This window comes from Fukomys damarensis, unplaced genomic scaffold (assembly GCF_012274545.1).
Source record: "Fukomys damarensis isolate Sample0158 unplaced genomic scaffold, DMR_v1.0_HiC HiC_scaffold_29, whole genome shotgun sequence".
NCBI classification, from domain to species: Eukaryota; Metazoa; Chordata; class Mammalia; order Rodentia; family Bathyergidae; genus Fukomys; species Fukomys damarensis.
The window spans coordinates 9136359-9150907 of NW_022900941.1; the positions used below are offsets into that span (position 1 = coordinate 9136359).

The 14549-nt window shown below is 33.2% G+C and overlaps 1 protein-coding gene across 5 annotated transcripts in view; it reads right to left on the reverse strand.

The window, feature by feature from the left end:
- Positions 1–14549, reverse strand: part of Ptpn4 (protein tyrosine phosphatase non-receptor type 4) — a 173142-nt gene that overhangs the window by 49507 nt on the left and 109086 nt on the right. For all 5 annotated transcript variants that reach the window (XM_010632287.3, XM_010632288.3, XM_010632285.3 and 2 more), the window contains 2 exons: positions 14423–14549; positions 4901–4969 (listed from right to left, as the gene is read on the reverse strand). The exon at positions 14423–14549 is cut by the window's right edge and continues 46 nt beyond it. In XM_010632287.3, the coding sequence (XP_010630589.1) occupies positions 4901–4969; positions 14423–14549 (196 nt within the window). The remainder of the gene's footprint in view (positions 1–4900; positions 4970–14422) is intronic.

The window sequence follows — 14549 nt, forward strand, 5'->3', positions numbered from 1 at the left end:
TTTTGTCATCATGATAAATATGAGAACCGATTTTTTAAAAAGATCTTGATCTTAATCTAGACAGATCAGTCTACAGACAGATCATAAGCCTTTAGAATTGTAGGACTGTTAAGAACTGAAATCTTTTTTTGGTACTGGGGATCGAACTCAGGTCCTGTGTTTGTGAGGCAAGCAGCAGAACCACTGAGCTAAATCCCCAGCCCCTGAAGTCTTTTTTTTTTTTTCAGCTTTAATTGAGTTTATTGGTACATTTTAGGGATACAGTACAGTTACATTCATTGTTGGGATCTTGTACCTCTATATGACAAGTCTTGATTCTCATTTTTGCCCCTTACCCCTGCCCTAAATTCACCCCTTCCTCCCCTCCCCATCTACAAACACTTTATTTCCATCTTTTCATTATCTCACATTTTTTTCTTTTCCCTTATTACCCTTCCCCTATCCATCCCACCTTCCCTACACCTTTAGCTCCTTTCTTCCCTTCTGAAGTCTTTTTTTAATATGTAAATCCAGATACTGACTTAAAATTCATTGAAATATGGCATTTATTCAAATAACTAGCTTTTGATATGCAGAGTCAATTTAACTAACAAAATTAAACTACTTATATAATATATAATAAATCATCTTACAGATATTATTTCTGTAATAAATTTACTAAAGCACATCAAATTGCTATTTTCCATTATAATTTTAAAATTACAGATTCTGTTATCCCACTACAAAAATTAGATCATAAAAATTTAGGTAAAATATCAAAATCAGGACTATTTTGGATATAGTTTATAGGAGTCCTGTCTTTGTTATGGTAGTTTTGATTTTATTATTTTTCTAAAAATAATAAAAATTGCTTAGTACTATACTTACTTTTTAGCCCACCAGCATTTATTAAAGTTGGTTACCATTTTTCCCCACTCAATATATACTATTCATGTGTTTTTAAATAAACAAGTTTTTTTGAAGCAAAGAACAAATGCAGTATTCAGCCATCCAATTACATTTATAAATAATGAGATCATTAGAAACTAAAATTCTAATGTTATAAAGTTTGCAATTGCACTTAAAACATAAAATTTCCTTTCTAATACATTAAACATAAAAAGAAATAGGCTGACCTAAAAAACATAGTACTGACCAAGTAATACCCTAGAAAGTATTATGAACATTATGTACTGTTTATTATAAACATTACCTACATTAAGGAGCATTAAAGTAACAATGAGTGGGGACCCAACTGAATCCTAATTCTAACCTTTCATAGAAAATTGTTTAAATTATTCTAATTTTACTAATAAAATATGATTCTATGGCCCCTCTTTACCTTCTGAATTTCATGACTTATGAGTTTCTAAATTTTGAATGCAATGTTTTATGAATAACAAGTTATTTATGAATACAAACCACAGAAATGATGTCCTATCATTTCAGTGTTTCACAGCCCTTAACTTTCTAATTTTACCTAACAATATCTCCTTAATTTAAAAACTGATGGCTACTTCTATTTTACTTACTACAGTTCTGAAACATGTTTATAACTTGTTTTAATTTAGTTTTTCTATTTTTTTTTTTTTTTTTTGCCTACACTGGCCTTGAACTTATAATCCTCCTGTTTTAGCCTCCTAAGTAGCTGAGATTACATACAGATGCATGCCACTGCACAAGGCAACTTCTAAGTGATGTAAGGTTATTGACTAAGGAAAAATAAAAGACATCAACTCAGATTTCATTTTTCAGAAGTATGTAAATTCAAAGCAATTTTAGCATGAACATCGCCCACTGAGTTTAAATTACAGGATGTTTTGACTTAAAAACAATTTAGGATACCATTTAGTACAATCCCCTCACACTGCAGTGCAAATACTGACATTAGAAACAATATAATGAAAATCTTCTATATTCAATTATTAAAATAAAATCTTAAACTTACCATTCATTTATGGTTCTTCTAATAGTGCTAATCCTTAAGGTTTCTAAGCTGCTCTTTCCTCATATATTTGACTATTAAATATAAACTGTAAGAGAGTTCACTAACTATAGTTAGGAGATCAGCTATTTTCATTTTCTAAGAGAAGAAACTATCCTTAGAAGGAAGAGAAAAAAAAAATCCAGTACACTTAAGCTAGCACTAACTGGTCAGAACACTTTCTTCTTGTTAATGGACTAAACAAAGTTGGAAATTCTTTGAATGTGAAGCTAAATTTCAAGTATTTTACTTTATTAACAGTTTTAACCTCAGAGACCCACCCACTCAAACCTGCTGTCTATGCTTCCTGTTGAGTGTGGAAATTTCAGAGAAAAAAATACCACACTGAAGAGTGTTTATAATGTGGTAAATTTATTTTCTGACCATGGCACCTTATTTTTTTATTGTATGAGAACACTGTTCTGCTTTTTTCTTAAATATTACTGTATGAAAATTGAAAAGGTGGGAAAGCAATTCAGAGTTCATACATAAAAATGAAAAATAACAACTTTATTATTATTATAAAAATCTTACCATATAAATTTAAGGAGAAATCTTTTCTATCTAATTATACTATCAACTAAAATTCTAACTTGAGACAAGCATTCTAGAATTCTGTAATACTTTACCAAAATGACTTTAAAATAGCTAAAACTATCAGAGTTTTGATAGATAGAATTAGCATCACAACAAGATGCTAATTTCTTAGAAAAGCAATCCCAGAAAGGCTTAAACTTCCAGACAGAGATCATTAAAACCATCAAAACCCCTTCTCAATTGATGACTAATTTAAGGGCAATTCATATAATTTCAGAAAATTTGAAGGAATAAAGACATTCTTATCATATTGAAATTCTAGATTTATTATGTATCAACAAAGCAAATTTATTTTATTAAATAAACTGATCAACTTCACATTAATAAACAAAATGAACAATTAAAAACAGTTATAACTTCTAAAATTTGACTGACCAAAAGTATTAAAACAAGACTTATAAAAAATTTTATGCGTGATATTAACCTTAACATGTAAGTACAACTATGATTTGGTACTCACAGACATATTACAGTACAACTAGTCACATTACTGTTTTCAATAAATATCAAGTAAGAAGAAAATTAAGCTTATTGTTAGGAAGAAATGAAAAATTTGTAATATATTGCTATAGTGCAATTATAGCGCTAAGAAACAGAAAAACACTATGAATTTAAAAGTCTTGAGATATGTGTTGCAAATATGCACTAAGAACTAGGAGAAGTCAGGCAGGCATCAAAAGATCCTCTCAAAAAAGTAGGCAGGGCAGCTAGGTATATAGCTCAATGCAAAGGCCCTGGGTTCAATTCCCAGTACAGTTCTGTTCTGAGAAGGGAAAAACAAAACAAAACAAAACATAATAAAGAAAGATACAGAGTGTAATATTTTTAAAATTAGAATAAAGAGGAAGTAAATTACTTCTCAAGAGAAAGTGAAAGAAAACAACTTCACGTTAACCTTTACTATACATTTTATCTTTCAACAGGTTTTTAGCAATATCTAATTGGAAAAAAAAGGTATCTAACACCGTAAAAGGGAAGATTTTGAGTAATTTCAGTAGTCTTATGTACTAGGATAAGCATTTCTGTGTTGATTTTCTCCCTTCCTAATAATCAAAGCAGTAGTGTGCCACTAATATTTATATTTAGTACAGATAATCTCCCCTCATAAATCTAAAAACAAGATACAATAAACTGATTTCAAAACATTTTGAAGAAATGCTGAAATAAATTATATCATTCAAATTCAATTAAATTTATCAGGGCAAAATGCTACAGCCCTAACCTGCTGAATTCTTCTCACATCAAGGCATTTTGTAAAGTGGTCCATTGAGTAGCTTATTCACATACAAATTAGAATGGACTGAGCTAAATCCCCAGTCCCCATTACTCTTATTACTAGAAAAATAAGTGATTAAGTCATTTTCATTTTGGGGGGGAATTTTTAAAAAACACAAAACACAAAACTCCTTTTCCTCCAGCAATACAAAATAAGAAGGACTTCTGGATAAATTCTAACATCGAAGTTTAGGATCCCCTACCTCTTTCTTTTTTTTTTTTTTTTTTTTTTTTTTTTTTTTGTACTATTGGGGTCTGAACCCAGGGCTCTGCACATGCTAGGGGAGTGCTCTACCACTGAGCTACATCCCCAGCCCCTAACAGCAAAATTAAACAAAATAAAACTAAGAGCAAAAAATCTTTAGTTCTATTATTAAAATTTGAAGCCTCTAATAGTAGCAGACACAAAGCATATAACTCTTTAAGGAAATGCTTGTATCTAATACAACTCTAACTGGCTGTCAATTTTTATTAGATCCTTCCCATTGTCAGTGTTGTAGTTCATGTCTTTGTGATTTTTACTTAGATTATCACAATGAACTTCTCATTAGTCTGGGTATCCAGTCTTCATTTAATAATCTATTCTCTATCCTTGCTCTTAAAACTAGCTAAACTTTTTGAAAATGTGTCAATTCACTTATTAAAAAGCACAATGGCTCTAACAGACCCTAAAAAAAAATGAAGATAATAAACTGCAAACAAATCAAAAGCAACTTATCTGGTCTCACAACAATATAAGTAAATATGTAAACAGGTTGGATAGCATGTGAAATACATGATTATATTTCTTAAAAATGTTTTAAAAGGTCATAAATCTTCTAATAAAATGTTATATTAATAATATGACACCTTATTTAGCCTATCAAAACTAAAATACTTGGTATATTTGTAATGTTTATGTATTTTAAAAAATAAATCAGGCAAACTTATTTATCATTCCCTCAATACCATTTATTGTGTAATCAAAGAAAAGGATTATGTGACAGTTCTACAATAATTTACAGAAATTTTTTAATAATTTTAATCCCTTTCTAAAATGCAGATCCTGAAACGGAATTGGCTTACCTTGCAAATACTCTGTCTTTATTTGCCTTTTCTTTGCCATACTGAACTGACTGGACTTCAGTTCTCCCACTGAAATACACAAATATGTATAATATTTAAAAAAGAATAACGTGAGAACACACAACATGATTATGTTACAACTTTGTAAGAGATAAGACATTTCTAAAAAAACAAAAGGAAGGGAGTGAGGCAAGGTGGGCATGGGGGCACATGCCCATAACCCTATCTCCCAGGAGGCTGAGGCAGGATTATACGTTCAAGGCCAGCTTGGACCATAGATTGCAACCCTATCTGCAGGAGGGGAAAAAAGGGAAGCAGAATAAAAAGGAAAGAATGGAGTATATTCCAGTTCTACCTAGATGGATGAAGCTTAATTATAATTCTTCCACAGACATTTCATTTTCTGATACTTTTATACTGAAAATAAGTACAAGAAAAGTAATTCTCCATGAGGAATTTCTTCTGTGTTATATCCTACAGCAATATGCTTTTCTAAAGTCAAAAATAAATGTCATTTCTTCCCAAACAAGTCTTGTATTTACATAGTGTCTCTACTATTCTTAGTGAAGGGGCTGAAACATGGGAGATCTTGAAGAAGTGTACTTTATTTGGAATGTTCTCTTTCTACTAATGATCAGGTATGACGACTGGTTAAATAAAAGGCAATTAGGGGCAAAAATGTTGGGGGTGGGTGCGAATTTAGCTTAGTGTCGCCTGGCTGCCAAGTGCAAGGTCCTGAGTTTGATCCCCAGTACCAAAAAAAAAAATTATGGGGACTGAATACAGCCTTTCTAACAATGGTGTAACAATTTCCCTCAACTAAATTTGTTTGAAATATCAAGAGTTTGTTGCTTCTCTAATTGACTCATAATTTTCTAGTGGAGTGAATTTAAATAAAACACTGTTACTCAAAAGGTTGGGGTATCAAAGTGAATTTCACAAAAAGGAGCAATTAAAAGCAAAAGGTTTACATTGATTGAATATTGCTCATAACCTAGTCTTCAGGGTTTAATATCAACAGAATAAAATACAAAACCATACCTGTCTCAGCACACCAAATTCTGACAGTACTTGTCTTTTGACAGTGACAGCTCATTTGGAGGTTCTAGCAGGGGAGCTCAGCTACTTGTATACCCTTAGCCAAGGAAACTGTCCTCCTCTATCGACCAAGAATGCAGCTTCAGAGTAGTGAGGGAGGAAGGGGGCACCTGCCTAGCCAGCCAGATCAGCCAAAATCAACCCCGGTGATAATGGGTTGACAGATGCCACAGCCAGATTGCCCTCACATCCAGATACTTGTCTTCAGAGCAATGGGAAAGTACCAATTGTTTATTACCCCTCACAAAGCCAGTCAAGCAATGCAGGAAGAACAAAAACTATTATTATTAAGCCCCTAAGAAATTATTATCCCTAAGAAATTATCATCAGTATAAACAGGTAAATATCATTTTGAAATTCCTTATATATACACATTGAAAAAGCTAGAAATACAGGCATAATCTATCACAATACAATTATGATATATGCCACTTTTATTTATTTATTTATTTTTGAGTGGGGAATCTCAACATTTTGCCCAGGCTGGTCTCAAACACCCAAGATCAAGGGAGCCTCCTGCCACAGCCTACTGAATAGTTAACACCACAGGCACACAATCACCATGTACACCCAGATGACACTTTAAATGATAAAAAAAGTAAACTGATTTCCTCTGAACTGAGAAAAACAGACACAGGGACAGAAAAAGAATGCTGTTTAAAAAAAAAAAAGGAGCAAGAGAAAGCAAAAAGATTAGGAAAACCTTAAGAGGTTTTCACTTAAGTTGCAAATACATATATCACATTTTGTTAATAGGGATTCAAATATTTCTCCCGTTTATTCCCCCTTTAAAAAGTTACATTACTTATTTTACCTTTTCTTAAGGTTTATGCCATTGTAATTCTATTCCCTAGTCATCATACTTACAGGTGCCAAAGATTAATTCTATGTTTAATTGAGTGAATCTTTATTATCAGTGTGTTTTACCAGGACTCTCCTTGAGTCATTTTTATTTGTTGGTTTAATTTTACTATTAAGTAGATATTTTTCAAGGGTACAGAGGCCTTATATTACCTGAGGTTTTGCACAGTAACACCTCTAATGTTGATTGAGACTTGAATGGTAGCCTTGTTGAGTTTAACATTTTTTTGGAAATTTTTTTTTTTTCTTTCAGGCTTTGGCAGAAAAGGGTGACCCAAAAGCTATGTAAGCCAGAATAAAAGTTACATGTGACATATATATTGTTTAAAATATTTAATCCAATCTGATAAACTTAGCAAGAGTGATCACGGGAAAAAAAAAAAAGAGAAAAGATAACATGTTAACAAAAATGAGAAAGGCAGGGCTGGGGATTTAGCTCAGTGGTTCCACTGCCTGCCTTGTAAGTGCAAGTTCCCAAGTTCAATCCCTGGCAACAAAAAGCAAAACAAAACAAAAAGAAAAGAAGAGAAATGAGAAGGGTAACATTTCTTACTGAAGATATTAAAATGATAATAAGAAATATAATATTATAAACTTAATGTCATTAAAATCAACAACTTAGTTGAAATGGAACAAAAATCTGTTAAAAGACACAAATTAGCTTTCTTCTTGGTCAGACAGAAAGAGAAAATCCAAATTGCCTTATCAATTAAAAAATCTGAACATATTTCTACATCTAAAACTGCCCCAAAAGAATTGGTAAATTCTACCAAACATTGAAAAGGAAATAACACCATTACTATGCAAACTCTTCCATAAAGCAAATTTCCCAATTCTTTCAATAAGGCCAATATTACTCTAACACCAAAACCAGACAATGTCATTAAAAGAAAGGTAACTACAGACCAATACCTGCAAAATTCTAAACAAAACTTTAGCAGGTTGAATCAGAGAGTATTTAAAAGGATTTCAGAACAAGTGAGATTGACCTTAAGAACAGAAGGTTGGTTTCACTGTCAATGTTCACACTGAAATTCATCTTATTAACAAACTATAAAGAAAACCATATAATCATCTCAACATTTGCAGGGAAAGAGCTTAAAAAAAATCAATTTGCAATCCTAATGAACACTTGCAGCAAGTAAGAAACTGAGGAAACTTCCTCAATATGCATTACACAGAGCATCTGTAGAAAGCCTATAAGCAACATCATACTTAAGAGTGAAAGACTATGCTTTCTATACTATAAGGAGCAAGAATTTCTGCTCTCATGACTTGTATGCAACACTACTCAGCTCTGAAATGGGGTTTAGCTAAATCAATACAAAAATAAAAATAAATAAAAAGCATCAGATTAGAAATGAACTATGACTGTATTCTCTAGGTCGGTGGTAAGGAACCTATGCGATGCATGCTGCGGTGGGCTGTTTGTATCACTGAAAAGTCCAAAAGGTTCACCATCACTACTCCAGGTAAAAAATCTGTTGTAAGCAATTAAAAAACTCCTAAAATAAGTGAGTTTAGCAAGTTTCAGGAAACAAGACCAATATTTAAAAATCAATAGTGGGCCGGGGATTCAGCTCAGCGGTTCGGTGGCCTGCCTTGCAAGCACAAGCACCCGAGTTCAAACCCCGGCACCAAAAAAAAAAAAAAAAAAAAAAAAAAAAAAAAAAAATCAATAGCAATTCCATCTAAAGACAATGAGCAAAGTTAAAAATTTAAAAATACCATTTATAGAAAAATGAAACAGCTAAATATGACAAAGAAATGAAAGGCCTATAAACCAAAAAACGCAAACACTACGGAAATAAAAAAAGACTTAAAGGAAAATGCATAGGAGCCTCATAATTAGAAGGTCAATATTTTTAAGGTATCAATCCTCAAATATTTTTGTATAGATTCAGAATAATTGCAATTACAACCATAGAGGACTTTTTTTTCCAGCTTTAATTGAGTTTATTGGTACATTTTAGGGATACAGTACAGTTACATTCATTGTTGGGATCTTGTACCTCTACATGACAAGTCTTGATTCACATTTTTTCCCCTTACCCCTGCCCTCCCTTCACCCCTCCTCCCCTCCCCATCTACAAACACTTTATTTTCATCTTTTCATTATCTCACATTTTTTTCTTTCCCTTATTACCCTTCCTATACCCATCCCATCTTCCCTACACCTTTAGCTCCTTTCTTTCCATTTCTAAATGTTAGTAATCTTATTAGGATCTTATGTATTATTGCAGATTATTCACACCAGGGAAACTATTTGGTATTTACACATGTGTGACTTATTTATTTCACTTAGGAGTATATCTTCAATATGTATCCATTTTCCTATGAATGAATCTATTTTCTCGTTCTTTATGGCTGAGTAATATTCCATTTTATAGAAAAACCACATCTTCTTTATCCAGTTTCCAACGGATGGGCAAATGGACTGTTTCCAAGATTTAGCTATTACAAACTGTGCCGCTATAAACATGGGTGCGCATACTTCTCTGTGATATGATTCTTTTAGTTCTCTTGGAAAGATACCCAGCAGAGGGATGGCTGGGTCAAATGGAACCTCCAGTCCAAGCTCTTTGAGGTATCTCCACATTGATTTCCATAGTGGTTGCACCAGTCTGCACTCCCACCAACAGTGGAGAAAGGTTCCTTTCTCCCCACAACCCCGCCAACATTTGTTATTGTGTGATTTCTTGATAGCAGCCATTCTTTGTGGGGTGAGGTGGAATCTCAGTGTTGTTTTCATCTGCATCTCTCGAATGATCAGTGATGTGGAACATTTTCTCATATATTTACTTACTGCTTTTACTTTGTCTGAGAAATGTCTGTTCATTTCGGATGCCCATTTTTGAATCAGGTCTTTATTTGGGGGGCTGATTGTTTTGAGTTCTTTATATATTCTAGATAATAGTCCTTTGTCTGAGGAACAGCTGGTAAAAATTTTTTCCCACACTGTAGATTGTCTCTTAGTTCTGCTGATGGTTTCTTTTGAAGTACAGAAGCTTTTTAGTAAGATAAGATCCCAGTTGTTGATTCTATCTGCTAGTTCCCGTGCTACTGAGGATTCGTTCATAAAGTCTTTTCCTATACCAATGTCTTCCAGAGTTCTGCCTAACTTACCTTCCAGCAAGTTTAATGTTTCTGTTTTAATATTTAGATCTTTAATCCATTTGGATTTTAATTTAGTGCATGGCGAAAGATAAGGGTCTAATTTTAATCTGTGACAGGTTGATATCCAGTTTTTCCAACACCATTTATTAAAGAGGCTATCTTTCCTCCACTGAGGATGGTGAGCTCCTTTGTCGAAGATGAGGTAGCTGAGTACATCTGCATTTGTTTTTGTGTCTTCCAGTCTGTTCCATTGATCCTCAGGCCTATTTCTTTGCCAGTACCATGCTGATTTTATCACAGTGGCTTTGTAGTATAGTTTCAAATTGGGAATTGTTACACCTGGTGCCATGTGACTGTTGCCTATAATGGCTTTTGCTATTCTAGGTCTCTTGTGGTTCCAAATGAATTTTTGGATTCTTTTTTCTAGTTCTGTGAAATATAGTGTTGGAATTTCAATTGGCATTGCATTGAATGTATATAGCAGTTTCGGTAGTATGGCCATTTTCACTATGTTGATTCTTCCTACCCAGGAGCAGGGGATATCTTTCCATTTTTTTATATCCTCTTCAATCTCTTTTTTCAGAGTGCTATAGTTTTCAGTGTAGAGATCTTTTGCTTCTTTTGTTAGACTGATTCCTAGATATTTCATTTTTTTGGATGCTATTGTAAAAGGAATTTTTTCCCTTATTTCTCTCTCCATGAGTCTGTTATTTGTGTATAAGAAGGCTATTGATTTTTGGGTATTCACCTTGTATCCCGATACTCTACTGAATCTGTCAATTAAGTCTAGAAGTCTTTTGGTGGAGTTTTTTGGGTCTTCAATGTAGAGTATCACATCATCAGCAAATAATGACACTTTAACTTCTTCCTTTCCTATCTTTATTGCTTTAATTTCTTTCTCTTGTCTAATTGCTGTGGCTAATGTTTCCAGAACTATATTGAAGAGGAGTCGTGATAATGGGCATCCTTGTCTTGTTCCTGATTTTAACATGAAGGTTTTCAGTTTTTGGCCATTTAATATGATGTTGGCTGATGGTTTTTCATAGATAGCCTTTATTAAATTGAGGTATAGACCATCTATTCCGATTTTTTGCAGGGTTTTTGTCATGAATGGGTGTTGAATTTTATCAAATGCTTTTTCTGCATCTATTGAGAGGATCATATGGTTTTTGTCCTCGACTTTGTTAATATAATGTATTACATTTATTGACTTTCGTATATTGAACCACCCTTGCATCTCTGGAACAAATCCAACTTGGTCAGGATGGATGATCTTCTTGATAATCCTCTGTATTCTGTTTGCTAGTATCTTATTAAGGATTTTTGCGTCTATATTCATTAAGGAGATTGGTCTGTAGTTCTCCTTTTTAGTTGTATCTTTCCCTGGTTTGGGAATCAAAATGATACTTGCTTCCAGGCATAGAGGAATTTTTGTAGGAATTTAATTCTAAAATTTATATAGAAATGCAGAAGTCCCAGAACACTTAAAACAACTTTTAAAAGGAAGAGCAAAGTTAGAGCACTACTACTACAGGACTTAAGACATGAAGTTCAGAGAGAAGAACACACAAATGTGAACAACTGATATTTAACGAAGGTGCAAAGATATAATGGATAGATATCCACTGGCCATAAAAGTGAACTTCAATTCATAATTCACACCAAATATAAGAAATATACCCAAATGGATAATGGACTTAAATGTAAGATCTGAAACTATAAAACTCTTAGAAGAAAACAGGAGTAAATCTCTGTGACCTTGAAATAGCAAAGATTTCTTAGATACAACAAAAGTTTCATAGAAGAACACACTGGTATAGTGACCTTGATCAAAGTTCGAAAACTCTGCTCTTCAAAAGACACTGGTACATTATGAAAAGATAACAGCAATGCTGATGAAGATGTGAAGATGGCAGGGCTGAAAGCCTTCAGTGTGCCAGGAAAGTGCTCTATTGATGAGCTACATCTTCAGCACTGAGCTGGATCTCTGCTGGACTGCACGAGAGTATATAAATGGTACAATAGCTTTGAAAAAATGTTTGGCAGTTTCTTACAAAGTTAAACATGTATCTACCATATGACCTAACCATTCCAATTCATGTTTATTCAAGAAACTTAAAGCAAATGTTAACACAAAGACTTCCATATGCATATTCATAATAGTGTTATTTGTAATAGATCCCTTAAAAAACCCCATTTGATATTTATCAACAATTCAGTCACACACACACACACACACACAGTATGTGGAATACTATTCTGCAACAAAAGAATGAACTATCAATACACACAGCAACATAGATAAATCTTGAAATAATTATGCTGAGTAACAGTAACTGCAAGGACAGAAAAAAAGAAAGCATGTTATCAGAAGGTAAGAGAAGCTCATGTGTAATTACCACAGTGGTCACTTAGGAATTGAAAGACTGCAACTTTTCATACAACTGCAAGGACAGAAAAAAAGAAGGCATGTTATCAGAAGGTAAGAGAAGCTCATGTGTAATTACCACAGTGGTCACTTAGGAATTGAATTCACTGAAGGAATTCCCTTAAGGTTTGTGTTGGTCTCTCATTTCACTAGTTTTAGAGACTTCCGCTGTTCTTGCTGAAACTTACCACGGTTAGGTAAGGCTTTCTTTAACTTTTATCACTGATCTGATTCCTTTCCTTAGTCTATTTACCTTTAAATTTCCAAGTAACATTATATTACTTTTCTCAATACTTCTTCTAAGAAAGCAAGAAAGTTAAAACTTGATATCGCGTCACTTAATCTACTGTGCTTTATTGTTATTTTTCCTAATTTTATTTAATTATCACTACTGAACTTTTATGCTCCCTTTACTACTTTTCTTGGGGTAAAGGGCAAACATTTTTAGTGATATATCCTGTACTAACCTCCAAGCCATTCTTTTTATTGAGATTACAAATTGAGCGTTTATAAATGTTTGAAGTTTATGATATAAATCCTTCTTGAGATATATTTAATTCCTTTTCTCATGAATATATAACATGAATTAACCTAATAGAGAGTAGTCAAAGATTTTACTTTTTGTTTTGGTACTGGGGATCAAACTCGGGACCTTGCATTTGCAAGGTAGAGGCAGTGCCACTGAGCTATATCCTCAGCCCAAGGGTTTTACTTTTAAAAGATGGAGAAAATCCTTATATTGCAAATGAAATAAAAAAAAAAATACTTTCCTTACTACACGATACCACCTTTTCTCTCTCTCTCTCTCTCTTTCCCTCCCTCCCTCCCTCCCTTCCTTTTCTTTTTTTCTTTTGGTACTGGGGATTGAACTTGGGTCCTTGCGCTTACAAGGCAGGTGCCTGAATCACTGAGCTAAATCCCCAGCCCGATATCAACTTTTCTAATGAGTCTTTAACAGGTTTCACTTTATTTGTTTTTGTTTTTTTGAGACATGGTCTCACTATGTAGTTGATACTGACCTGGAACTCACTATGTAGCCCAGGCTGGTCTTGAACTCACAGTGATCCTCCTGCCTCAGCCTCCCAAGTGCTGGGATTACAGGTGTGCACCACCACACCCGGCAACAGATTTCACTTTAAAATTAGCTTTTATGAGCCTATTTAGAATTCTATAGGTAAGAGTAATCAGAGCATCCTTAAATTTAGTTACTCCCCGAAGACTGTTAACTTCAGTAAGAAATAAAAGCTATTAAAAAAATAAAATGAAGGGTATAACTGAATAGAAGGAAGACTGTCTAATATTCTATACAGCAGAGTAGAATAACTATGATTGACAACATTTAATTGTAAATTTCAAAATAACTGGAAGAGAGGATTTTGACTATTGTCAACACAAAGAAATAATAAATGTCTGAAGTGATGGATAACTAAATTATCCCGAGGTGATTATTACATGTTGCATATAACTGAAATGTCAAACTGTATCCCATTTTGTATCCATTTCAAAATAAAAATTATTTCAAATAAGACAATTTTAGGAAAAGGAATCTGGGGTTATTGTTCAGTAACTAAATCTGATTTTACTTACTGGTTGTCTTGAATTCTTTACAATAAAGGATTTGGCGACTCAAAAAATAATACAAAGTAACTATATTCGTGCAGAAGAAATCTTGGTTTTTACAAAAAAATAAAATAAATATATCTTGAACACAGGACAGTTTTCATATAATTAGTTAATAAAGAAACAATGGAAATTGTAACATCTGTCCAGATTGTAAATAAATGGGGCTGATTTACTTTAGAATAGGACGGCCTGCAATATAGTCAATGAAATATGCTTCTTACACCTGACATATGTCACAAGAATCTATAGAATTTCTTATTAATAAGACATAGAGGTTACAAGCTATGGAGATTTTGACTCTGTAGGTACAAGTGAGTAACAATGAGTCTTTGATATTTATTTTAAAGGGAGAAAGAAATCCAACAATAAAACCTTAATACAAATATAATACTTACCAGTACCGAAATTTTGAACCTAATGTAAAATAATGTGCAAAAAAATTCTTTTGAGGTGGAAGTGGTCTGTCCAAACGGAAGAATGTGTGATGTTCTACACATGCTTTCCACAAGTTTTTACATGCTC